The 27,716-nt window shown below is 44.1% G+C and overlaps 3 protein-coding genes and 1 pseudogene across 3 annotated transcripts in view; 3 read left to right on the top strand and 1 right to left on the bottom strand.

The window, feature by feature from the left end:
• The window catches only part of LOC148034240 (mediator of RNA polymerase II transcription subunit 8-like), a 188,855-nt gene that overhangs the window by 34,487 nt on the left and 126,652 nt on the right, over positions 1 to 27,716 (top strand). The window contains exons 2-4 of the mRNA XM_087679211.1: positions 10,261 to 10,385; positions 10,599 to 10,723; positions 11,190 to 11,373. Coding sequence (XP_087535337.1) covers positions 10,261 to 10,385; positions 10,599 to 10,723; positions 11,190 to 11,373 — 434 coding nt within the window. The remainder of the gene's footprint in view (positions 1 to 10,260; positions 10,386 to 10,598; positions 10,724 to 11,189; positions 11,374 to 27,716) is intronic.
• LOC148034244 (uncharacterized) lies at positions 17,291 to 18,948 on the bottom strand. The gene is made up of 2 exons (XM_087680436.1): positions 17,920 to 18,948; positions 17,291 to 17,773 (listed from the first exon to the last, which is right to left on the bottom strand). The coding sequence occupies exons 1-2, from the start codon at positions 18,517 to 18,519 to the stop codon at positions 17,291 to 17,293; spliced, it is 1,083 nt and encodes a 360-aa protein (XP_087536562.1). The 5' UTR covers positions 18,520 to 18,948.
• LOC148034243 (uncharacterized) lies at positions 22,897 to 23,421 on the top strand. Its single transcript, XM_087680434.1, has one exon. The coding sequence runs from the start codon at positions 22,897 to 22,899 to the stop codon at positions 23,419 to 23,421; it is 525 nt and encodes a 174-aa protein (XP_087536560.1).
• LOC148034242 (uncharacterized) lies at positions 23,906 to 26,276 on the top strand (annotated as a pseudogene).

The following is a 27,716-nucleotide window of genomic DNA, read 5'->3' as shown; positions in this document are numbered from 1 at the left end:
ATGTTTGCCATGAGGTCACTACTCAATGTACTAGTCCCACTGAGATGTATGCAGATAAGTATGAGTTTCACTCGGATATTGATTTTTGCATCAATTTATGATCAATTTGGCATGAGTTTTTGCCTTAGTTTGAGAAAAAATGTTGATTAGTTTCAGCTCAGTTTTAGATTAGTTTGAGAACCATTTATGGTCACTTTTGGGATCAGTTTTGTATCAATTGCTGTTTGTGATCAATTTGAGGTCACATTTGCAGCAGTTTGTGATCAGTTCTCAAATCTGCAAGTTATTAGTTTATGATCAGTTTACGCTTAGTTTTCAATAGTTTACAGTTGGTTTCATGGACAACAACATTTTAGTAAATGCCATTGACAATTTCAACCATGGTTTATACTAAGAATATACTTTACTATGGTTGTGGAGTCAGAAAAATTGAGAAACATGAGTTATGGACGCATCCAATGGGTTTCTAGCAACAACTCTGGGCTAATTCTTAGTATTAATTGATGTTTATGCTGGCTGGAAATTTTCAGCAAGGTTTGGAGTATTTGACATGGTTGGACGACAATGGCTATTGTTGTGACTATGATGCCTTATAGAACTTCTAGTGCAGTATGCTTTTCATTTGGCACAATGTAGTGCAATCGAGCATGATTTTAAGTATTTCAAGGGGGAGGTTTGTCACGGGGATGTGAAATTTTGGAATGCTTTAATCTTACCGATAACATTTGATTAAGTTATTAATCAAATGTGCAAGATTGTTTAGCACATGTGATGCACATGGCAGTTATTTTATGGTAACAGATCAAGGACCTCGAGGATGCAATGGTGTCAAAGGCAAAAGTTGTAATAAGTTATGCTTGACAGGTACTAGGTGGTACTCGGTGTTAGATTTTGGCCTAGACCCATTAAATGGCCATTAATAACATTAGAGACTAGGCATTAATTAATTAATTAATTAATTAATGCGTGTCTAAGGGTCAATAATTGCTCAAGGATATTTGGAAGATAAATTGGCCTAGCCAATTTAATTATTGGTTGGTGAAATTACTTTTTTAAGCACTAGAATAATTAATATTCTGAAAATTAATTTAATAAGCTGGATAATGTTGGAAAATGGAATTAAAAGGTTGCTACTTCGCAAAACTTGCCCATGTAAGTTGGAAAAAACGTTTTTAGGGATTGGTAGAAGCCAATTCTAGCCATTGTCAGAGAAAATGAGGTTGTTAGAGAGTAAGGAGATGTTGATGATGTGATTTGCAGCCACCATGGATTAGTCCTATAGTAAGTGACAGAAATTTGGAGCGCCCCAGGAGTAGGTGATAACAACCCAAGGTTTTGGTCTAAGTGACAGTATATAGGAGGAGGTAGTAGTCTTTTTGGTGTTCCTAAGCTATAGATGACAGCTTCCATGGCTGTTTGAGTAGGATAGTAGCAATTTTTTAGTATTTCTCGTGATGATTCTTTGAAATTTCTCTCTCTACAACATTCTCTATCATCCCCTAGCCATCTCTCAAGTTATCTCAGCATTTTTCAAAAATTTGAGCCATCAAAGGAAGAGATTTTAGCCAATCTTTGCTACTGTAAATTCTAATTTACAACAAAAATTAGGATTTTGATCGCTGCTTTGGGATGCGTGATTAGGATTGAGGGCCTAGGATTGGATTGTAGCAGGTGAAATCGAGGAATTTCTAGGAGATTTAAAAGGCCAGCCATCCAATATTGGATTTGGGATTGAATTTGTCTTTCAAGGAGTAGGGTGAAGGCCAATGTTCGGGTAAACCAAGACGCAAATTGGTTTGGAGACTTGCTTGTCAATTTTGACAGCAAGAGGCACTTGGATTAGTTGAGTAAGTTAGAGGATCTTAGTTGTACTCCATCCATTTGCAATAAAAGTTAAAAAAATACCGCCAAGGGCGTCAATTTTGGGGCCAACAGGCTATCCAATGCCCAAGATTGTATGGTAAAGTGTGTATTTCAGTTTTGTGAATTTGTTAATTGTTGTAATTAGTGCTTAATGTGGTTATTTACCACCCTATCCGAGAAGTAAGGCTGGTTGTAGCTTCTACCCTGCTTGAGCCGGTTCACGTCGACCTTTGTAGACCTATGGGCATGGTCTTTCTTTGGAAGGCCAAATATTTGATACTGATTATAGATGGCTTTAGTTGTTATGTGTGTAGTTATTTCCTGGAGTACAAGAGCGAGGCGTACTCTCGTTTCTACGAGTGGAAGGTTTATTGTGGAGACAAACTATTTTCAAAGTTTGTGGTGTTCAAGCAGATTATGGTGGAGAGTTTACTTCTAATCTCTTTTTTTATTTTTGTAGGGATTACGGCATTTGGGCGGAGTATACCCATCCGAACATAGCTGTAGAGAATGGTGTGATGGAGTGTGCAAATCGGACCATGCTAGAGATGGCCCGATCGATATTGTGGAGCATTGGGATCTTTCTCCTAACCTTTGGGGTGACATGGTGTCTACTGCGGTTCACATCCAGAATTGCTCCTCGATTAGGACATGACTCCCTACGAGGCTTTCTTTGGTCAAAAGCCCTTTGTATCTCACTTTCACATCTTTGGACATGATGCCTTTGTCCATGTGCACAAGAAGAAGAGGAAGATGATGCTTGACTCGAAGTTCAAGAAGCTCATTTTTGTGGGCTACATCACTATCACGAAGGACTATCAACTCTACGACCTGATGTCACGGAAGCTTGAGGTGAACAGTGATGTGATCTTTGATGAGGCTGCAGCATCCTAGAATCCTATTGATGATTCTCTTACAGGTGATTCTTCGTCATTGTTTGACCCTTTTTCACCTTTAGTTTCTCTTATTCCTTCCAAGTTGCCTCTTAGCACACCTTCTTTGTCTTGGGCTGCTTCTCTCCTCCACACTCTATCGTGGCTTCCCTACCACCGTTGACAGATGCAATTGCTTCTTTTTCTTTGCTGAGTACTTCCACCCCTTCAGTCTCCCCTTTGGAGTCTTCTAGGGATGCTCAGGTGTCAGGGGGGGAGCCTTTTGTAGATGAGGAAGATTTAGCTTCCCTTGGTGAGGGGGGGTCTCTTCCATAATAGGTGCCTTGAAGGTACTGAAGGATACTCAATCTTCCTCATTGCAGGACGAGTCTATTCGGATTCCTTGTTGGTACCGTCAGCTCATGCAGGATCTAGGTGTTTCTCACTTTCCTGCTTCTTCTACCGGTCTACGTAGATTAGCTCGCTTACAAGCCTAGTAGAATTGTTTACTTTGTATAAACTGCGCTCTTATGTCACAGATTCTTCATGATAGTGAGCATACTATAGTTGAGGAGACTCTTGCACCTGATATTTAGCATCAGGCCATGTAGGAGGAGCTTGATTCTATTGAGCGTAATCAAACTTGGGAGTTGGTTCCACATTTCCTAAAGCAGTAGGTGATAGGTGTGAAGTGGGTCTATAAGACTAAGCACCTTGCAGATGGTTCCTTGGACAAGCACAAAGCTAGGCTTGTTGCCAAGGGGTTTTGCTCAAAGGGCAGGTTTAGACTATTTTGAGACTTGTGCACCAATGGCTCGGATGTCTACTATTGGGGCCATCTTGGCTCTTGTAGTCCACCACCATTGGCCTATTTATTAGATGGATGTAAAGTTTGCCTTGTTGAATGGTGTCCTTGAGGAGGAGATTTATATTTCATAGTCTCTAGGTTTTCTTGTGCAGGGGAAGACTGACAATGTCTACAGATTGTTGTCACCAAGTGGTGATACTTTTTGTGGTCACTTTCCTTATTTACTTATATAAATATTTTATTTTTCTTTTCTTTAGTTGTTGTTACTTTTTATCCCCAGAGTTTTCTTGGATTAAGCCGGGATCTTTGCATGGCCCGAAGAGGCAACCATTGGGACAAATTGGACTACTGGTTTGTCTGAGCCTTGGGACGGATTGAATGGGCAATGAAGAATAGAATGCTAGTGGTTTGGGACTGTGTGCTTAGCCACTGGAGATGGTGCAGGATAATGAGGCTAGCCAACACAGAAGATGCATATGTGAGAATGCCCATAGAATAAAAGTCACCGTAATTGAGCCACATTACACTTTTTGATGTGGTTGCAATGGTAAAAGCTGCTCAGAACAACTTGAGGAATGCAGGGGTCACCAACTCTAAAATTTAGGGAAATACTATTTTTGGATCCTAGAATCTGTTTGCGTCATTATCTTCGTTTTTGCACAAGGATTAATTCTCTGGTTTGTATCGAGGTCAAATTTTGCAATAATGGATAATTTAGACCGGAAGCTTTAAACAGGAAAATTGTTTTGTGTATGCCATGTGTCACAATTTAGGCACAAATTTCCAAAAGGGAGAGAGAGCATTAAAAAAGAAACGTAATATACAGGAGGGGCAGATCTGAGCGTAAAGTTTTCAAGGGCCGAGGGTAGATTCCTGCAAGTACATCAGCTATGGAGAGTACTTCTTGGTCTCTGACTCATATACGGAGGTAGAGCTTGCTCCCTCCGGTCAACTCTCTCTCTATTCTCAGAGAAAATGCTTTGCATGATGGGCTGATTCAATCAAATGTACAGTTCTGTGTTTTCTTTGCTTTTCTACTGAGGCAAGAGCCTCACTGCCCAGGTTCAGGAGTAGTTGATTGCTTCTCCAATGCAGGAACTAAAGAAAGTGATGACTACGCCACACAAGAACAAGGTTTTCAGCTTTGATTTAGTGCTGTTTGTGGGACTGTTTTACTGTTGGAATGATGTGAGGGTCAAAGGGTTTGTAGTCCAACTGGTATGGAACAGATTTGGAATGGAATAAGGTTGAGAATAGGTCAAGAAACAAGTGAAAAACAATAAATATAGAGTTCTGCAGATTGCAATTCTACACTTGAATTATTGAGTTAAGGCCACAGAAAGTGTTTTTCTACTTGGGATGTTGTTCTGGATATGCTGTACTGTCCTTATACAGCTGAAATTTACTCAGAAAAGATGAAAGCCAATTGTTCACAGGTTTTGTACTTTGGAACATTTCATTTTTTTGTAACTTTCCATCTTTTAATTGATAAAGAAATACCGAAAGGGACGCTGGTATTTGGGGCCAATCTGGTGTTGAGCGAGGGAGTGAGGTCTCTGTTTGTGTGTGTATGTGAAAAGACTAGGTATTAATTGAAGGGACTACCGCTTTATGTGAGTCATAGACTGGTTACATAATCAGAAGGTTCTCTATGGCCTGAAGCAAGCTCCTAGAGCTTGGTACCAGAAGATTGATCAATTCTTTCTACAGAGTGGCTTCCATCGATTGGCTCATGACCCTAGTCTATCCTGATTTGATGGTATCTTGCTCTTGAGATTACTAATTGAGTATTTAAGTAAATGGATAGTGAAACTTGTTATTAGAGAACCCATACTTCAAGGTTGAGGGTGCCCAGTGTATTTTGCTTATCTTGTATGTGGATGATCTTATCATTATAAGGAGTTGTACTCATAAGGTTGATTGTACTCCAGAGATTTTGCAATTGGAGTTTGACATGATCGATCTTGGGATCTACACTTCTTCCTTGGATTGGAGATCTATTAGATGGCATAGGGCATTTTTATTTCACAGTGCAGGTACATTTCGGAGTTTCTCTCGGAGTTTGGTATGAGTGATTGTCAGCCTGTTTCTACCTCATGGACCTAGAGTCCAAGCTTTTTGCAGCCGAGTTTCCCTTACAAATGCCACATGTTACAGATGTCTTGTTGGCTCCCTCATCTGCCTTATTTACACTCGATCGGATATTTCTTTTGTTGTGGCATTGTTGTCTTCTTTGATGAAGACTCCCACTCAAGAGCATTGAAGAGTGGCCTTGCGCATTCTTCATTTTTTATAGGGGACTAGATCTTACGAGATTATGTATGGAGAGGGGGTTACTCTCTCTTGTAGGAGTGAGTTTGATTGGGCAAGTGATGTGGATTCGAGAGAATCCACTACAGGTTATGCTTTCTCCCTTGGATCTGGAGTTGGTATCATTGGTATCTCATGTGAGCACAACTTCATAGTTGTCCTTGTTAAAATTAGTTGGAAGAGGAGTAGAACGCTCATGATGCTCACAACCTCCAGACACAACGTATTGTAACCTCTTTTGCACAAACTAAGCGCTCATAACAACACTTTATGTGAGATAATTAGGGCCATGTAATCATTTGTCATCGGTAGAACAGCAGGGGGGAGCCATTTGGAGAGGATAGGAAGAGAAAATAAAGGAAAGAATAGGAGTAGAGGGAGAGTACAGCCACTCCACACAACGCAAACTGCATGAAACAGAGGTATCCATGCAGTGTGTACAAGCTGATCACAAAACTATAATGCTGAAATCACAAATATCTGCGGAAAACCAGGGAGAAGATGTCACCTAGCACTGGACCACCAGCAGATGCTGAAAACATAGGTAGGCTGAGCAAAAGACAGCAGCAGTTCAGGAGCCACCCGTAGCAGCATGTGGGAGGTAGACTGAAAAAGCAGCTGTAGGAGTACAAAACGCGGTCTGAGCAATAATAGAATAATGCAGAAATTAAAATGCTTCCTGCTCGACCAAAAATGCAGCCTACAGAAGGCTGGAAACAGGGCAACACAGAGTAAGCAGCTGTCACCAGGATGTAAAGAGTGTGCAACAGTCAACAAAAGTCAATGATCAGCAGGGGAAGACCTGTAATGGCAAGCATTAGGAGTGTAGATCTTGAAATCTGATACCATGTCAGAAGTGGATGTAGCAATGGATGCATAAACAGATGTTGAAATAAACTGCTGAACACAAGGACAAAAGAGAAAAACATAGAGGAACACTGCAAAGAAGAGAACTCGGAAGAATGCTTAGGAAATGGAATCGATATACCAAACATGAGGCAGTCACATACAATAGTGAGTCACTAGCTGCGTAGGCAATGGCACCCGCTTCCTCTCTCCAATAGAACCTGTAGGTGATTGTTAGATTATGGGAACAGATTTCTTGAGACTGATGGAAGCACGAGTGTTCTTCACCTCCCAGCCACGCCTAGATAAGTGCTGGCCGTCAAGCTTATCCCTTTTGCCAGCCGTCAACTTGCTGGAGTCCTACTATTTCTGGACTCCCTTAACCTCTAGGCTCCCCTTAACCCCGTTCGGGCGCCCAAGAGCCCGGACGGTCTTTCTCGTGCATGTTCCCCTAAATTTACCTTAATGTAACATTAAATATTCCTTTTAATGTCACATTCCACACTTATGACCTTAATGTGACATTAAATATCACTTTTAATGTCACATTAATGTCACATTTCCTTCCCCTTAAGAATCGGTTTCGTCCTCGAAAACGATACTTGGAAGGTCTAACTGTAAATCGGGAAACCTTTTCTTTAAAATACTTACTCGCTCCCATGTTGAGCTTTCTTCTGAACAATCTTTCCACTTAACCAAACATTCTTGATAAATAGTATTCCTCGTTCGTCTATTACGAACATTTAATATTTTTTCTGGTTCATGTGGATTAGATTGGTCATAGAATAACTCCTCAATATCATAATTTAAGATTAAATTATCCAAATCACCCAGCTTCTTCCTTAATTTGCTTACATGAAAAACTGGATGTATTTTACTACCAACAGGTAGTTGGAGCTTGTAAGCCAATTCTCCCACCCTTTTAAGTATTATGAAAGGACCACAATACCTTGGTGAAAGCTTTGGACAATGTCCCTTTTTCATAGTTTTAGTTTGTTCAGGCACCTTAAGATAGACCAATTCTCCTTCTTCAAAGGAGATGTCTCTTCGGTGAGGATCTGCATATGCTCTAGCTCGACTTTGAGCCTTTTTAATATTTTCTTGAGCAAATTTTAACATATTATTCATATCCTCCAAAAAGTCTTTAGCTGCCTGAACCTTTTCCTTATGCAGTCCTACTGCAAAAGGAGCTCTGGGCTGAAACCCATACATCAACATAAATGGACTATATCCAGTGGAAGAGTGTTTGGCACTGTTATATGCAAACTCTGCTATCGGTAAATACTCTTCCCAATTAGTTTGCCTTTTGCTTACATATGCCCTAAGCATATCTTCAAGAATTTGGTTAACCCTTTCAGTTTGCCCATCTGTTTGCGGATGATCCGCCGTACTCATGCTAAGTTTAGTATCCAATTTCCTAAATACCGCACGCCAAAAATGGCTATCAAATTTTCTATCCCGATCAGAAACTATATTTGCCGGAAGGCCATACAATCGGTATATGTTCTCTATGAACAATCTAGCCAATTCTGGTGTTTTAACATCAGTTGAAGTTGGAATAAACCTAGCCATTTTGGTTAACCTATCCACAATTACCCACACAGAGTCGTGCCCCCTCTGTGTTCTAGGTAGAGTAACAATAAAATCCATGGAGATACTCTCCCATTTTCCCGAAGGAATTTCTAATGGATGGAGAAGTCCTCCCATTTTTAATTTTTCAGCTTTATGCATTTATTACATTTGACCACATAGTCAAGGACGTTCTTATTCATTCTAGGCCAATAGAACTGTCTTTTAATAAGACTATAAGTCTTATTTAATAGTCTTATTAACTCCTGGATGTCCCGCACTAGGGGTATCATGACACTCAAAGAGTATCTGGCGCCTTATTTCTATATCTTTCGGGACACATACCCTACCCTTGTAGAGTAAATAACCATTATCAATGGTAAAATTCTTCCACTTCAATCCTGTTTGAGCAACCCCTGATGCTCCATTTCCTAGTTGAACATCCTCAGATATTCCTTCGTCAGTAGAAGCACTTTCATTTGGATCCCCATTTTTTATTGCTTCCCATATGTTGGAATATGCCGGATCAACCTGGCATTTCCCTTTTAAAGATTCAAGCAAGCTGGAAGTGAACGGAGTAAAACTCAATTCATTAATGATGGGCATTCTGCTGAGTGCATCAGCTACTATATTATACTTTCCTTTTCTATATCTTATTTCATAGTCAAACTCTTGGAGGAGTTCGGCCCATCTGGCTTTACGCCCATGTAAATCTGGTTGATCATTAAGCCACTTAATGCTTTCATGATCCGATAAAATCAAAAGTTTGGCACCATACAAATAATGCCTCCATTTCTTCATTGCATGTACTATTGCATACAGCTCCCTCTCATAAACAGAATAATTCTGTTTTGCACGATCTAATTTCTTGCTTTCAAAAGCAACTGGTCGACCTTCTTGTAATAAGACCTTCTTGTAATAATTCTGTTTTGCACGATCTAATTACGGGAACAGATTTCTTGAGACTGATGGAAGCACGAGTGTTCTTCACCTCCCAGCCACGCCTAGATAAGTGCTGGCCCTCAAGCTTATCCCTTTTGCCAGCCGTCAACTTGCTGGAGTCCTACTATTTCTGGACTCCCTTAGCCTCTAGGCTCCCCTTAACCCCGTTCGGGCGCCCAAGAGCCCGGACGGTCTTTCTCGTGCATGTTCCCCTAAATTTACCTTAATGTAACATTAAATATTCCTTTTAATGTCACATTCCACACTTGTGACCTTAATGTGACATTAAATATCACTTTTAATGTCACATTAATGTCACAGTGATGAATGAATAACTAAGGGAGCACATAATAAATAGGACCAAACAATGCCATAAATGGCAGCAGGTCGGCCAGCAATATATGCCAAATTAAGCATCAACATGACCACTTAAAAATACCTGAAACACCTAGTCGTGCCGAGCCAGACTCACACAAGCTGACTAGACTGCTAACAAAGCTGTGTGTGACTATGGTACAGTATCCAACAGGAGATGAGCACCGCAATATAATTGTAACATACCCCTCCCGAATACAAACACATGAATGGCCATGCCAAAGCTCTTAGCACTGCTTGTGTCAAATGTGGCATCTATCTCCATGTGTAGTATGCACATGCTCTTGCATTGGGATAATATAAATGCCAGATATGCTGCTTTATTCATTTTGTGCTATGTGACAGCATTTTTTGCAGTTTCCAGGAAAATTGGTATTTAATAATGAAACTCAAAAACTGTATTTAGATTACACATTGAGAGCCTTTTGTTCAGGTTATTGGTTTTCTTAAAATAAAGTAGAAGGCCACAGCTCTGTAAAATTTGCTGTACACTTAGCTTTAAAGCAAATAAAAAAGCCTGATTATTTGTTTTTCTTCCCAAGAAAGAAGCTGATTATGTTCTTTTCTTTCAAATAAAAGGAAACAGTTCCGTAAAGTTTGTTGTACACTTCGCTATGAGATTTTGAATAAAGCACAGCCATGGTTTGAGGCTTGATAAATAAATGCTGTTATCAGGTCTGAAGTACTTTGGCAGTTTTCGATGGTGAATGTTGAGTTGCTTAATCTGGTTGAAGATATTAAACCTATCCTCAAGGCGTTTGTAGTCCATCCCAAGAATGTGAATGCGGAGAATGCTCCAAGTATGAACTAATAACCTACCTTGCATGTGTGTATGCACACATGCATCTATACATGTGTGTGAAAATAACCGCAAAAAAAGGGAGAGAGTGTGTGTGCATGCACAGTTGTGAGGTTCATTTTTTAAATTATTTTTATTATTTTTATTTTTTGATTTGAGCTTTATTTTACTCTTTCTTACAAATGATTGAATGGGATTTCATTTCAAAGTGCAGTACTACCCATTATGCTGTCCTCAAAGCTCTTGCCTGAGATGGAAGCAGAAGAGGCTTTTCTGAAGGAGCAGATACTGGCAGGAGTTTCAAGTCTTCCATTGCAGATGCAAACAGAAAAGATTCAGGTGAATAACATGTTGCACGCACAGTAGATTTCTGTTTGCTTATTGGGCTTCCATGCGTTAGACTTGGATTCATTAATAACTTGTCTATAATTTATCATGGTCTTACTTTCTCTGTTGGAACCATTGTAAGGTCTTCAGCTAAATGAAGGAGCTGGTTGTATTGCCGAACTTAATGCCTCATTGTTGAAAAGTAAAACAATCACAGAACAGACAGCTACAAACCATTCTTTTTTTTTTTCCCCTTCTTATATAGAGGAATTTTACCTAGTATGCCTTAATGGTGATTACCTTCTCTTCTGCAAAAGAATCACATATTCATTGCTATTGGAGAGCTCAGAGTATAAACTGATGGATGAACTTAATCTGCATTTTGGTTGCTTATTTTCTTTAGCTGAAGTGGCTTTTTGGGTTTCTTTTCTTTTTTATGTTCCATGTTCATGTATCCCATTTGTAATGAACTTTACAGAAGCAAATTGAGAGTGTTAGAAAAGCCTGTGAGTATGCAGAGAAAGTGCTTGCTGATAATCGGAAGCTTTATGGGCTGGGATCTCGCCAAGTTCCAGCCATCATCCCTCCACTTGACAAAGCTCAAGCAGCCAAGATTGCTGAGCAAGAAAAACTGCTACGTGCAGCTGTGAATGTGGGTGAAGGTGTGTTTTGTTTTTTGCATGCAATGTAAAATAAGTTTAGTGTTGCCATTCTTTTTGTTGAAATACCACTAAGTGCTAGCTTAGCTGTATTAAGATAAGTAAATGTATGGACCTGTGTATTATTATCCTTTCTTTTGTGTGTTGTATGATTGTAAAAACTAGGGTTGCAGCCTTGATTGTGGATCTAAGTTTAGCCTACTCCAAGTATATTCTTTCACTCTCTTCGTCATCAGCAACAGCCTTAAATGATGTGCTTGCTGATGTGAAAAATTCAGTACTTATGCTGAAGAACTCCGCTCTGAGAGAGAGAGAGAGAGAGAGAGAGAAGGGGGGGGGGGGTCGGATGGAAGGAAGGGGATAGCCCCCTGGCAGATGCCCAACAGATATGTGGAAAGCTGGGAGTAGAGGACCCTCAAATAGTGGAGAATGCATGGCGTGTAGGGAAAGACCTCACCAAGGGAAGGCCTCTTATCCTCAAATTTGCCAACTTAGAATCCAGACGAGCCTTCCTCTCTAAAAGGACAGCTCTAAAAGGGGAAAAAGTCTACCTGGAGGATGACCTCACACCCGCACAAGTGGCACACCGTAAAGAATGCATGCCACAGATCCTGGAGGCTTGCAAAGCGGGAAAATGGGCAGTATACAGAGATGGTCGGGTCATCATCACAGATAAGCGCCAATGACGGGGCGTGGCCTATGAGACCCACCTGAGTTTTGCAGTGTGGAACTGCAATGGAGCTATGAAGACAGATGTAGGGTTATTCCAAGAGACCTTCACCGGCAAGGACATCGTCCTCTACACAGAAACCCACCAAAGCCTAGGCACCTACTTACCAGAAGTGAGGGGATATAGATCGGAGACGGCATGCCGCCCTAGATCCCGAACAAAAGGAGGGACCCGAGGGTCCGGAGGGGTGGCGGTGTTGTACAGGGAGGAGCTACAGCCCATGGTGCAAGTCATGCGGAAAGATGAGGAAGCCCGGTTCATGTGGATCCGGATACACACAGATCGCCCCCGAGACATATACATGGTGGTGTGCTATTTCCCACTAGCACACTCCCCATACGCACCACAGAAGGGCGAGTCACCATACCTAGCACTGTACGAAGATATCATGCACTACTCCAGCTTGGGGGATGTCATGTTGGCTGGAGACTTCAACGCACGCACAACACAAAGGCAGACCCCCTTCTTCGAGAGCGAAGACCACATGTACAAAGAGATTGCACTGGAGGAGATAGGACTCAACCGGGCGTCACAGGACACAGCTGAGTGCACCGAATATGGCGAACACCTATTGCGCTAGGGGGGGCACACGGACTGGCCATCCTCAACGGCCTCGACAGATGGCCCGGGTCGGATGCTCTCACATGCGTCCCGCACAAGCACGCGGCCAACTGCATTAGACGGGGGGCACATGGAGCACCCACACAGAAACTGGGAGCAAGCACAATGGACTATATCCTCGGCCCTCTATCACTTATCCCCGACGTCCAGTCCTTTAAAATATCACCTCGCCCACTCGCAGTGGCTGCCGATCATGCATACCTACAATTTGACATAACCTGCAGGTATGACCTAACCCCCCCAGCAAGCAACCCCCCAAGATTCCCCAGGTACCACTTTACCAGGCTAACTGCGAGCGCATACTCCGACTATCTCTATTGGAGCCTGCAAGAAATGAACCCCCACGCACCCCTGGAGGAGGTCACAGCACAGTTGGCGGGCACACTACACACCTCAGCTGCCGAATACTTCCCCCACACATCCCCCTCCCCCCACCCCACCCCTCCGAACAAGAATGTCCCACAGAATAGTTGGTACGACGCAGAGTGCAGGGAAACCCGGCTCCGTCTTCAACAGGACGAAGCACGGGGAGTACACACGCATAAACAGGCACGCTTGATCTTCCGTCGCCTAGTGCGACGGAAGAAATGAGCCTACCTCTCCAAAGTGGAACACGAATTCTACCAGCTATTCTTAGGACAGGACAGCAAAGAGGCATGGAAGGCGTTTCAGGAGCCCCGAGCCCAGATGCCCATCACCTTCCCGGACACTTGGCACGCATATGCAACCTCACTATACCAAGTACCCAAGCAGCCCCAGCTACCCCGGCCCCCAGGGAGCAGACCCGGATCATCCACATTCTTCAGCACGGGGCGGGTTCGGGACGCCATTGACAGACTCCAAAATGGCCGTGCCCAAGACCACGAAGGCTTGGTAGCAGAGCATTTGACCCATGCTAGAGACATACTAGCACCTCTCCCAGCACACATGTTCAACAGAGCCCTATGCGAAGGCTTCCCAGCCAGTTGGTCAGTCAACACCATAATACCTATCCTGAAGGCCGGAGACCCCATGGTTCCCACGAACTACCGAACAGTCATGGTTGGCCATGTACTAGCCAAGCTCTATGGATCCATACTGGACCACGAGCTGAGCAAGTGGGGAGAGCAACACCAACACCGAGCAGTAGGACAAGCAGGGTTTAGGAGGGGGTTCTGCACCCTTGACCATATTCTCACACTGAGAGCCATCATAGAGGAGGGCAGAGCACATGGAAGACGGGTGTACTGTTGCTTCGTGGACTTCCGCAAGGCCTTTGACACAGTCCCACGAGCGAGGCTCACGCAGAGACTACAGGAACTGGAGGTACCAACCGAAATACGATAGGGGATACTGGCACTATACGAATTGGTAACGGGCCGAGTTCAGGCACCGGGAGGGCTGTCAAAGGAGATCACCAGCACCATCGGAGTCAAGCAGGGATACCCACTCTCGCCCACCCTATTTGGCCTCTACATTGATGAGATCTCAGAGTACATAGATAGATTGGGCGAGGTGGGATCGAGCCTGGGAGGGACACTGATACCTATCTTACTATATGCGGAGGACATAGTTCTCATCTCCAGCACACCCGAAGGGTTGCAGCGCCAACTGGACGCACTACAGGCCTTTTGCCAAGACAAAGACCTAACTGTGAACCTGGGGAAAACCAAGGTCATGGTGTTCAACACGTCAACCCAATGGCTCCGTCGGTCAGTACCCCCCTTCACATACGGTGGAGAAACCATGGACGTGGTCCAAAGATACGTCTATCTGGGGATTACATTCTCTGGACCGAGATTACCCTGAGAAAAGCCGCGGAAGATAGACTAACCCGAGGCTATGCAGCCCTCGGGTCAATGGAGAACCAACGTGCCCGCATACAGTTCCAGGAACCCTGGACAAAACTCTGGCTTTTTGACACCTTGGTCACACCAACCCTCTTGTACGGGGCTCCCATATGGGGGTCCAATCTCTACCACACGCGGAGGGCCCCACAGGATCAGCCACTGCCTGAGGATGAGGCCACCTATGAGGGATGGGACGAGATGGAGAGACCCCTAGTACTTATGATCTCACGGATGATCCGAAGCAAGCCCTCCGTACCACACGAGATCATCCGCGCAGAGCTGGGGGCACCGCCCCTCGTGGCTGAGGCCCTCTTCCAGACCGTGACCTTCTTGCGCCGAATATGGGACCTGCCCCGGCACCGGTACCCCAGACTCGCCCTGAAGTCATCCAAATAGCTAGCAACACAAGGGGACACTGAGTGCTGGTATGCCCGAACAGAGACCTGGCTACGGCTCCATGGCCTGCACATGGACCACCTCCCTCCACTACAATACAGTCTAGACTGCCCACACTTGGAGCTCAGCTGAGAGGAGGTAAATCGCATCACCAGAATGGATATCATCCAGACAGACACCGCCAGGACATGGTTGACCCCCACATCGGAACTAGGAACCAAGAAGGCTTTCTACCGAGAACACTTCCTGCATATCTCCCCGGACGGCTTCATCACCCACCCAAGCTACATGGACACACACCTGTCTCACGGGGTCCGAAGTGCCATCAGACGGATCCGCACGTCCTCACACCAACTAGGGGTCGAAACGGGCAGATACGGGGCCAACCCCCTCCCCCCAGAAGACCGAATCTGTCAGCTCTGCCATCTCGAGCCACAGACAGAGGAACACTATATCTGTAGATGCCCAGTGTACTACGAAATCCGGGGACGCTTCCACTGCCTATTCAACCAAGGATTCAGACCACTCTCCAAGGTGATGGAATTCAAAGACCAGAGATGCCTGGGGCTCTTTCTACTGGAAATACGACGCCACAGAGACCACCTCCTACGAACCACGGAGCAAAGACAAGGAGCCACCAACCAACGCACACTCAACGACTTCTACCAAATACCAGCTACCCTCCCCACCACCGAGGCCCCACCAGCCCAACCGGCCTCCCGGTCCCCGGGGACCATCTTAGAAATAGCCACAGCGAGAGGTAAAGCCCGGCGACCACGCCCCGCCGGCCCTTGTCCCCGCAGAAGACACTGGTCGAAGATACAAGGGATACTACGCCGCCATCGGAGGGCCCTGCCCTGCCGCTTTAGCCTCTCCATGCTAGACCGACCCATGCGGGACATCTTAGGATGAACATCCCAGGAGTAGTTCCACACCGCACTGGGAGTACCTCTAGATTGTATCTAGTCCAGATATCATTTTGTACCTACTCAATTTAGTTCAACATAGCATAAATGTTAGCTTCACTGGGACTTTTGAAATCTCCCAGACATTTGTATGCAACATTTTGGTCTCATAGGCCAACTTGGCCTGTTGTAGAGGTTAATATAACTTTCTTTCTTTCTTTCTAGAAAGAGGTTTTGTAAACATGTTTGTCAAGTCGTTCTATCAAAGAACATAAACCAAGTCAATCGCCCTTGTATGGAGCCTCTCTCTAACATAATGATAATGCACCTCAATGTGCTTAGTGTGAGTATGAAAAACTGGATTTCTTGCAATTGCCATGTTACTCTGATTGTTAGTATAGATGGGAGTGGGGATGGTTGTCCTACACTAAGATTGACCAAAAGGCATTTGAGCCATACACATTCCAATGTAGCTATAAATGTTGCCTTGTATTCAGCTTCATAGCTAGATGTGGTCACTATAGATTGCTTCTTGCTTAGCCAAGAAATGCATGAATCACGAAGCATGAAATGATTACCACTAGTGGATACCCTTGTGTCAAAATAACTAGCCCAATCACTATTTCTGAATGCATGTAAGCAAAGAGAAGTGGCTTTTGGATTAAAAAAGGCCCAATGTTTGAGTGCCTTTGAGATAACGAAAGACATGTTTAACTCTTGCCAATGTGTAGTACCAAGGCTGTGCATAAAGCGTGCCAATTGAGAGACCCCAAACTGAATATCCAGTCGTGTATTACACAAATACAATAAACAACCAATAGCCTGTTGATAAAGAGAAGCATCAAATGAATCTCCTACATTCTCAAGTGTAAACATGTTGCTTGTCTCGATTGGAGTAGAGGTAGGCTTGCAATCTTGCATCGGAAAATGCCCAAGAAGCTATTCAATGTACTTAGATTGTTGTAAAATAATGCCCCTCTCAACTACAATAAATTGTATGTTAAGATAGTAGTGCAAGTGGCCAAGATCCGTCACATTAAAAGCATGTTGCAATTCAACTTTTAAGGTTGAAACCTGTGCTTGATGAGGTCTAGTCAACAACATGTCATCCATAGTTGTCAGGTACGAAAGATACGATATGGTACTGTACGATAAAATACGGTACTAATTGGTACCTTATGATTTTATAAGGTACGGTACGATATTAGTACAAAAAAAGATGATTTTTAAAAAAACAAAAATCATAATTCATTAAATGATAGATCATAGAATACATGTTTAAAGTGGAAATAGCCATTTCATTACAGAATAAGATGAATACAAGGGGGTGACCATCGCGGCCGGTGGTCGCATGGGCTAGCCGCTACGCAAAACATGCGATACAACTACAATCTAGTATGTCTGATACAAAAAAAAAGAGAGACCTATGTCATATGAATCTATGATGAGGCATCACTATCATCATCATCATCATCATCATCATCATCATCATCATCAGAACCATCTGAGTGCTCATTAAGAGAGTTTGAAGATGACTCCTCGACATCCGATGATGAGACACACTTATACTCATCCTCACTGATGAGGTTATCATCATCATCAAATGATGGCTCCCTAGATGGCGGTTGTGTAGGCAAGGCGGGGATGTCATCATGAGGCATAGGATGTGAGCTATTAGAGCCCCGCCTTACATATGTCTGCAAGCCACTGGAACCACCCCTCCTCGATGATGGAGAGTGTCGAATGACCATGCCCCTGCTACCACCTACTCGAACTTCTTGCCCACGAGCACGTTGACTACAAGTGTCACGAGTATCTGTTGCTATAAGCTCTCTATAGAGCTCTGCGAAAATCATCTCCTCCACCTCCTTATGTATACTCAGAAGAGTGTCGCCCGTCAACTTGAATGTATCAACATTCATCTACACAATGCAGTGATGCACGTAAGATTGATCATTGTAAATGCTAAAGTCTAAATTGTAAAGTATAAAGTTTAAACTTCAAAGTTTAAAGTTTAGAAGTTAAAACAACAAATTTTAAATGTTATGGTTAAGTATTTAAACTTTACCTGCTTCGGACTATCCATGCTCATCATAGTCCTCATCATGCGTAAGTTAGTGCGGCAATAGACTAGCCGTTGTTGTGTGCTAAGCCGATTACGAATCTTTGTGTGAATGAGAGAATAGGCACTCCAGTTTCTCTCACATGCACCCGAAGAGCAATCCTGGGCAAGGACCCTCATGGCTAAGGGCTGAAGGGTCTCCAGTGCGTATCCAAAGTTTTGCCACCAAAATAAAGGCTTCGCAAGTGACTCTCTTCTCCAACAAGTGGGAGAAGCAAAAGCCACATGCCCTCTTTGATCTGCATAGCATCCTAGCTCCTCTAGCACTACATTGTGATCATCCACAGGGACCACATGAGTTAAATAAGCAAGTTGGTCTAAATGGAACTCGCTATCATTCATGACCGCCGGTGACTTGTAGGCTAGATGTACCAATGCGGCAAAACTATGGATGGGCTTATGTATCCACATCCATCTCCTCTCTGCTATCTCTAAAACATGTGCACGCTGTGTCTGTGTGATCATTGTACAAGCACGTGCCTCCGCCAATGCCGCTCTAAAGAAGTGAACGAGAAGGCCCATGGTGGACCTCTCGCAATCACTCATATGTAACACCCTATAAAAGGGAGTCACGACAATGACAACGGTACGGACTTTTTGCTAAAACTGCTCATTAAGGCACAAGCGCTGCATGGCTTTGGCCTCCTCTGTGTCAAGGTCATCCCACTCATTCCATAGAGTGGACACCATTGTTTGGCACAAGGCGGACCGCACCTCATAAAGGCGCTTCAGTAATAACCACATGTAAGCAAAGCGAGTTGAAGAAGGCTTCTTCAACTCTAGTATGCTATGCTCACGATACATCGCAAGCACCTTTACCTTTACGGTGAAGAATGTGACAGTTGATGTAACTTTGCGGACCACCCTCTTCACCCACTTGAGCTTTCTAATGTTCTCCATGAGCAAGTCCAAACAATGACTTGCACATGGAGTCCACGCAATCATAGGAAACTCGGCCTCAAGCAAACGGCCCATGCGCTGACAATTCGATGCATTGTCGGTATAACAACTTGTACCACATTTGAGGGGCCCACCTACAACCACAATTTACAAATTACAAGTTATGTATAAAATTATGAATCATGATATTATTATAATGAAAGAAAGTGAAACAAATTTAAAACACAAATTGCAATGTATACCTCAATAATGGATCATGAGCATATAGGCTCTGTAGCCTCCAATTAGAGCATTCATAGGCATCAACTGTATCCCAAATACAACTTTGGCAAGCCAAGAAATATTCCAAGTAAGTTCTCGGAAGCCGGATGCAAGTCAAGACAAGGCACTAGTAGCAATCGGCTCTAAACAATGTAAGTAGCATGTAGTAGTGGCCTAGGCCAAGCATGTTAAGACTGGTCAGACATAGGTAATATACATGCCATATGTACATCCAAGATGGAGCATCAACTGCATTCCAAAGCCGAGCTCAAGCTCAAATGAAGATCTGGAACCAAAGACAAGCTCGATGTCGTACCCCAAAGGTCAATACTTCATTGCATATCCCAAAGACATAGCCCGAAACCAATAGGCATAACCAAACTGGAGGTAAAATAACCTGTCAACCAAGGTAGCATAAATCCCAACCAACAACGAAGTGTCTGCATCCAAATCAAGGCTCAATAGCTCTCAAATAGCAGATCCAGGCATAAACCATGATGACCAAGCAGCAATACATTCAACAGGACACCCGAATGTCAACAAAGAGCATTATGCATAAGCCGTGGGCAGTTTGATGTATGCCATGATAGCTACTCGTCCAGATATTGCCTTTGCAGCTGGTGTTGTGGCATGCTATATGGCTACACTTGGCAAAAAGCATTGGGATGCCGTAAAGGGTATTATAAGATACCTGAAGGGCACAACAGATATGTGTATTTGCTATGGCAGCTAGGATATAGGAGTTGTGGGCTACATAGACTCCGATTATGCAGGACATGCAAATAGTAGGAAGTCTACTTCCGGCTATGTCTCTACCTATGCTGGAGGTGCTGTTTCTTGGATGTCCAGGGTTCAGAAGTGTACGGCTCTCTCTACCACTGAGGCCGAGTATGTTGCGGCCACTGAGGCTTGCAAGGAGGCCATATGGTTGGGCCGTTTGCTTCATGACCTTGGGATTGATACTATACCTACGTTGCATTCGGATTCTATGAGTGCTATTTAGCTAGCCAAGAATCGGATCTTTCATGCGAAGATGAAACACATTGAGGTGAGGTATCACTTCATACGTGGGGTCGTGGAGGACAAGTCTGTTGACCTTGTCAAGATCTCTGCTGACGAAAATCCTGCAGATCTGCTCACGAAAAGCCTCACTACTGAACACTTTGCCTTCCTCAGGAGATTGATGGGCGTTGGATGAGATGACGTTTTTCCTCATCTTGTTATACATGTGTACATTGTACTGTCTTTTCTTTTTCTTTTCACTCCTCACTAGGATAGATTCACCTTTAAGTGGGAGGTTGTTGGGGGTAATGGCGCCTCTATCTAGCCGCCTGTGTATTACTACACTGACAGTACTTGCCACTGCACACTGCAGGTGGCGGGTGCCCGTCACCGCCACTTTAGTGACAGTTTGAATAAAGGAAGGCCCAGCCACACATTGACTGTTGGAGTTTCCATTTGTGTGTCTCTCTTCTTGCTCTTGCTCTCTGCTATAGCTCACTTCCAAGCAAGCTTCGATCCTTCTCACCTTTCAAGAATGGATTCCGTGCTAGTATAATAGCACTCTGACTATCACAATGGAGAATAGGTAACTCTATGATGCCAAGCTCTCCCACCAGACGTGAAAGCCATAAAGCCTCCTTGCATGACTCAATGGCAGCCACATACTCTGCCTCTGTAGTAGACAATGCAACACACTTTTGTAGCATGGAGATCCAAGAGACTGCTCCTCTTGTGAAAGTAAATACATATCCAGAAGTGGACTTTCTGTAGTCCGCATGACTAGCATATTCTGCATTCGTAAAGCTAACAACAAATGCCTTCTTCTTCCCAAAGCAGATACACAACTCCTTTGTGCCTTTGAGGTGTCTCATAATACCTTTCACTGCATCCCAATGCTTCTTGCTAGGGGTTGCCATGTTTCTGCTAACCACTCCCAGTGCAAAGGCAATGTCAGGACGTGGAGCAACCATAGCATACATCAAACTACCAACAGCTGAAGCGTAGGGTATCTTGGCCATTTTAGCCTTCTCATCATCAAATATAGGGTTGTGCTCTACATTGAGTTTCACATATGGAGGCAATGGAACCCCAATTGTTTTCCCCCCCTCGATATTGAAACACTGCAAAACCTTGGAGATATACTCTTGCTGAGATAGATACAGTAATTCTTTTCATCTATCTCTGAGTATTCGCATGCTAAGAATGTGATTTGCATCCCCAAGATCCTTTATGTCAAAAATGCCATGAAGGCCTTGCCTTAGTGAGTCCAAGCCATGAGTATCCTTGCCAGCAATCAACATGTCATCAACATACAAAACCAAGATAATCAGGCTGCCATTTGCTACCTTCTTGGTGTACAAGCAATGACCCAGTTGACTTCTATGAAAACCTTGAGACTGCATAAATGTATCAAACTTATGATACCATTCTCTTGGTGCTTGTTTCAGCCCATACAAACTCTTTTCGAGTTTACATATCATCTTCTCTTTCCCTTTTTCCACAAACCCTTTAGGCTGCTGCATATGTCTTCATGCAGATCACCATGTAAGAATGCAGTCTTTACATCCATCTGTATGAGCTCCATATCTTCAGCTGCAACCAAGCCCAAAACGGTTCTCAATGTAGTCATCTTGACTACAGGAGAGAAGATCTCATCGAAGTCAACTCCATGTCCCTACTTGTACCCCTTTGCAACCAATCTTGCTTTGTACTTTGGTGAGAAACCAGAAGTGACCTTCATCTTGTAAACCCATTTACATGGAAGGGTTTTCTGCCCTTTAGGTAGCTGCACCAAGTCCTAAGTGCCATTTTTCTCAAGAGATTCCATATCTAACAACATGGCTTCATACAATTTCTTGCTGTCTTGTCTGTCCATTGCTTCCTTGAAGCAAGTCGGTTCACCACAGTATATCAACATGATATATTCAGCCACATTATTTGCACCAGGAACAAATCTATCAGGTTGTCTAGTAGCCCTAGACGATCTCCTAACTCAATGATCATTGTTTGCTAGATGTTTCTACAAATATCCATTTTCAGCATGCTGTCCTGGCATTTCAGCCTACAAATCAGCATTAACAGCTTGTTGTCCTGGCTGTCCTGCACATGTAGTAGCTCATTATCATGGGCAATGGCTGGCTGATAATTTCCAGCATCATTTTCTGCATTTACAGGTTCATTTACAGCAGGTATTTGCTGCTGTACAATGGGCACATTTTGCTGTCCTAAAGGTATTTCTTCCCAGAATACAACCCTACGGACCTGCTTAGTCTTTTCGGGCTGTTTATGCATGTGATCTTCTTGGAAAATAACATCATCACTACGTATTACTTTCCTTTTCTTGGGATCCCACAATCTATACCCCATTTCACCCTCGTCACCATATCCTAGGAAAATGCATTTACAGGACTTTGGCTCAAGTTTGTTGCGTTTTTCTTTACAAATGTGCACAAAAGCCTCGCAGCCAAACACTTTCAGATAAGCATATGAAGGTGGCTTGCCCAACCACGCTTCTTGGGGAACTTCCCCTCCCAAAGACCTGTTTGGTGACTGATTAATTAAGTGAACGGCTATCATAACAGCCTCTGCCCAAAAACCATGGGGTAATGTAGCATGAGACAACATCGTATGGACCTTATTTGCAGGAAGGAGACACGCACAGACCATAGTAATCACGGGTCGGGAGGAGTGGCAATGTTATTCAGGCAGGAGCTACAGTAGATGATCCATGTAGTCTGCAGAGATGAGCAAGCTAGATACATGTGGGTGAGAGTGTGTGGTGAGGAACACACTTTGTATGTTACCATATGCTATTTCCCCCCTCTGACGTCCCGATACGCCCCACCCAAGGAGCAATCACCATATGTGGCTTTGGATGAGGATATTTGGGAGTTCTCGAAGGAGGGAGAGGTTATCTTACTAGGAGACTTTAATGCTAGGACAGCCTCCCATCAGGTGTCTTTCTTTGATGCATCTGAGGAGATGCTACAGGAGCAGGATGTGTCAGAGCTATCGCTGGAGAGGACATCTCAGGATATGGGGGAAGTCACCGAATATGGGAGATACCTTGTGGAGATGGGCACAACACACAGGTTGGCCATTCTCAATGGCATGGCTAGATACCTCCTATTCGGTGCCTTTACATGTTATCCTCACCGACACGGTGCCAGCACAGTAGACTATGTTCTTACCCCGCCGATGCTGATATCTCACATTGAGGACCTCTCAGTATCCCCACGCCTTCTCGGAGTTGCTGTGGATCATGCCTACTTATCATACCATTGACCTCCAATTCATTGACATGCAGACCCATCATGTAGCTCAGCGACACCTGAGATACCTTGTCTAGAGAGACAGAGGATATCTATGAGGCGGAGATCCTCAGATTATTACATGATGCAGACCACGATGTTCCATTACAGGAGCTGACTCAGGAGTTCATTGAGACCCTACACATCGCTGCAGGTGTAGCCTTCCCACACTCATGACCCACACAGAGAGCCTCCACCGGGGTGACACCTTGGAACAACTGGTATGATGATGAGTGCCGTGTGACCAGAGCATGGCTGCAAAGAGAGATAGCACTGGGGTCCACTATCCACAGACAAGCACAGATACTCTGTAGACACTTCACACGGTGGAAGAAGAGAATATTCTTGGCCTAGCTAGAGCGAGACCTATATCAGTTATTCTTGAGTCAGGACTCTAGAGAGGCTTAGAGGCTTTTCAGAGAACATCGCGCGACCACACCTATTACGTACACCGCTGAATGGGAAGAGTATGCAGCTAGTCTTTATATTGCAGAGGGTGAGCCACCTCTTCCTGACCCATTTGAGCCTTGTCCAGAGATCACCACTTTCTTTACAGAAAGTAGGGTCCGATAGGCCATTGACAAACTTAGCAGAGGAAAGGCACAGGATCATGATGGATTAGTAGCTGAGCACTTGATCCATGCTAGAGATTTGGTGGCAGGATTCCTAGCTTACATGTTTAACAGAGCCACGTGTGAAGGCCTGCCAGAAAGCTGGAGCACGAACACTATTGTGCCTATCCTCAAGTCAGGGGACCCTACTCTACCCAGTAACTATCGGACTATCATGGTTGGGCATACATTGGCTAAGTTATATGCTTCCATCCTTGAGCATGAGTTAAGTAGGTGGGCAGAGATGTGGGGTCTTAGAGCACAGGGACAGGCTGGCTTTAGGACAGGCTTCTCCACGTTGGATTAGATCCTCACACTCCGAGTGATCATTGAGGAGGGAAGGGCCCATGGTTGACGGATCTACTGCTACTTTGTGGACTTCCGCAAAGCCTTTGACACAGTACCGAGAGACAGGCTGATACATAGATTGCATACCATGGGAGTACCGAAAGAGCTTAGTTGGGGTATTTTGGCACTGTATGAGAGAGTTGTGGGCAAAGTCTGGACACCTGAGGGCCTTTCGGCACCTATTTACTCCACCATTGGAGTGAAGCAGGGATGCCCCCCCTCTCTCCAACATTATTTGGCCTGTACATTGATGGGATTGCTGATTATATTTCACAGGAAGGAGATAGAGGAGCTCCACTAGCTAGCACTTGGATACCTCTCCTATTGTATGCAGATGACATTGTATTGATAGCTAACTCTCCAAAAGGTCTACAGAGATACTTGGATGCATTACACTTCTATACTTTGGACAGTGGGCTTTCAGTGAACCTTGGTAAAACCAAGGCGATGGTATTTAATACTACACCACAGTGGGTCAGGAGATCAGCACCTAAATTCACATATGGATTTGAGGAGTTGGAGTATGTGGATTCTTATACATACCTAGGAGTCTTATTCACAGGGCCCACCTTTTCTATGCGAGAGGCAATGGACACTAGACTGACTCACGGATACACAGCACTAGGTGGTTTGGAGGAGATGTGCTCACAGGTACAATTCCAAGAACCCCACACCAAGCTATGGCTCTTCGATACACTGGTCACATCCACACTATTTTATGGAGTACAGATATGGGGGTCCAGTCTTGACCACTGTAGCAGATCACGGTGCACTTATGACGCATGGAGGTCGATGGAGAAACCCCTAGTGTCCATGATATCCAAGATGATCAGATGTAAGGCCTCAGTGCCACATGAGATCATCAGAGCCAAGCTAGCAGCTACACCGATTGTGGTAGAGGCCCTCACCCGATTGGTCGGATACATACATAGCCTATGGGACTTACCTAGACACAGATATGCACGGTTGGCCCTTGAGTCCTCCAGGCAGTTTGCTAGAGAGGGTGATATTTCATGTTGGTATGCATAGATGTCGGCCTGGTTTGAGCTGCATGGCTTTAGCATGGACAAGTTACCCCCCTTCCAGTACTCCCTTGATGCACCATCTCTTGATCTAAGCAGGTTAGAGATTCGCAAGATCATCAGGATGGATTTTACCTAGTTGGATATCAAGCGGACATGGTTGATGCCAGGGCAGGAGCTAGGGACAAAGATGGCTTTCTACAGCGAGCATTCCTTCATACTACAGATGATGGATTTATTGTTCGCTCGAGATACATGGACACCCATCTTTCCCATGGGATCAGATGCAATATTGGCCAGTTGCGCACCTCCTCACATCAGATAGAATTTGAAACTGGCAGATATAGATCCATTCCACCAGAGGACAGATATGCCAATTAGAGCCAGAGACAGAGGAGCATTCTATCTGCCGTCACTGCCCAGCGTATTATGAGGTCTATGGTCGTTTCTACTGTCTCTTTAGAGACGGATTTGGACCACTATCCAGAGTCATGAATTTTACCGATTAGCGATGCCGTGGCCTCTTCCTTCTTGAGATACGAGGGCTTCGTGACATGCACCTCAGGAGTACAGTTGCTCCAAGACATTGAGGCCCTTTGCAAAGGCCGCTCATAGACTTCTTTGCAAAGGAGACTTAGAAGACTTCAATACAGTTACAACCACAGTCCACACGAGAGCCTCCCTCACCACCACAATCCACACACAAACAAGGAGTATTGATTGATCGAGCCGTTCAGCTTAGCCAATCCATACGTCCTAGGCCTTGACACAGACACCGACGACACCTTCATAGGCAGATACAGGGGATTATTGCTCGTGCTAGAGCTAGGCTCTCCATACCCAAATGAGATTGTACAATTTTGGAGCTCATTGTTACTAGATAGAGCTCTATGTTTAATACATAGCCATAGTTAGTTTCCTTTCTTTCTTTTTATGCTTTTGCTACATATTTTTCCCAGACAGTTGTACCATCATACACATGATTGTAATTCATGGTCTCATAGGTCATTTTGGCTTTTTGTAGACGTTAGTATATCATTTCATTTCATTTCATTTTCATTTCTCTCTCTTGTCAATGCTCTCCTTCAACTTGTGTTGCTAAAGGTTAAAGTGCTTTAAGATCCAGCCTGATCTCCTTCAATCTTCAATACATCTTGTTGTTCATAATAGCAAGCAAGCCTTCATGCCAATTTTCCCCTTGGTTTGCTTGGTGATTGGCCTTTAATCTTCCCTTAGATGACAAATTCTGCCCCAAAACTCGATGTTGGCTGGCTGGCATCTTGAAATTCTTTGAAATCCCTATATTTTAGTCGCTGAATTTCAAGTACAAGGCCCCCATTTTTGAGCACTCTTCCTGAGGTGGCTGGTAAACCCCAATTTCTGCAGTACATCAGGGTTTAGCTGCAGAAGTTCTTCAATCACACCCTCTTGGCACTGAATTTGGCTGAGATATCTTGAGGAAAGCTGTGTATTGGCTAGGAGAATGGAAAGCAAGCTGGAGAGACGAATTTTGAGAGCTTCATTGCTAAAATTGGCTGAAATTCGGTGCTGCGCTGCTGCGCTGCTGTGAATGATTGATTGACTGCAGCTCACCATCAACAAGAGCCCCAGATGCAGTCACTTGCTCTTGTGGTCCCCAAACTTGCTGTCACCTACATATAGACAATGTATAGGGGATGTCACATGCCTCCAATGGCCTCCTAACCAATTGGGGGCAGCTCTTTGACAGCCTCCAATGGGTGGGCTGATCACCAATGGCTGGAAAATTACAGCAGCAGCTATTTTAGAATGAGGCTCCAACAGCCTCATATAGACTTTCCCTTACTTGCATGGGAATTTTTTGCTGAGTGGCAGGTTGGCAGCTTTCCCATTGCATTTTGCAGCAATGTTCAGCCTAATTAAATTAATTTTAAGAATATTGATCTTGAACATTAATTTAACCATGAATTCTTGCTTAGAAAATTAACTTTACCAGCCACCAATCAAATTGGCTATACCAATTTGTCACCCAAGTATTCATAAGCATTTATTAGTGAAACCGGCCTGTTCACTGGGAAGGGCGGTAGTGTACTGTTGGGTATCTCACACGCCTTACTTACGCCTACGCTCATATGGGAGTGTGCGGGTGATCACTAGGACACTGGGGCACTTTTTACTCTCGGTAGGAGAGGTTTTTTCCCCCAGATTATGTGTACTATTTTGTATGTGCTTGTGGTGCACACTTACGGGCACTTACTGTGTTCGGGTGTGAACAGCCCCTTATAACCCTAAGGTATAAGGGTTATCAT

The sequence above is a fragment of the Lygodium microphyllum genome, chromosome 6 (genome assembly GCF_053477565.2).
Source record: "Lygodium microphyllum isolate KBCC chromosome 6, Lygodium_microphyllum_v1.1.10, whole genome shotgun sequence".
Lineage (NCBI taxonomy): Eukaryota > Viridiplantae > Streptophyta > Polypodiopsida > Schizaeales > Lygodiaceae > Lygodium > Lygodium microphyllum.
This window is presented reverse-complemented; position numbering and strand designations above follow the sequence as displayed.

Bases quoted from the DNA above. Each gene is read 5' to 3' on its own strand.
- LOC148034244 (XM_087680436.1), bottom strand. From the start codon at position 18,519: ATGAGTGATTGCGAGAGGTCCACCATGGGCCTTCTCGTTCACTTCTTT. The intron at 17,774-17,919 runs GTAAAGTTTAAA...TGCATTGTGTAG, and splicing joins GCATGGATAGTCCGAAGCAG to ATGAATGTTGATACATTCAA.
- LOC148034243 (XM_087680434.1), top strand. From the start codon at position 22,897: ATGTGGGTGAGAGTGTGTGGTGAGGAACACACTTTGTATGTTACCATA.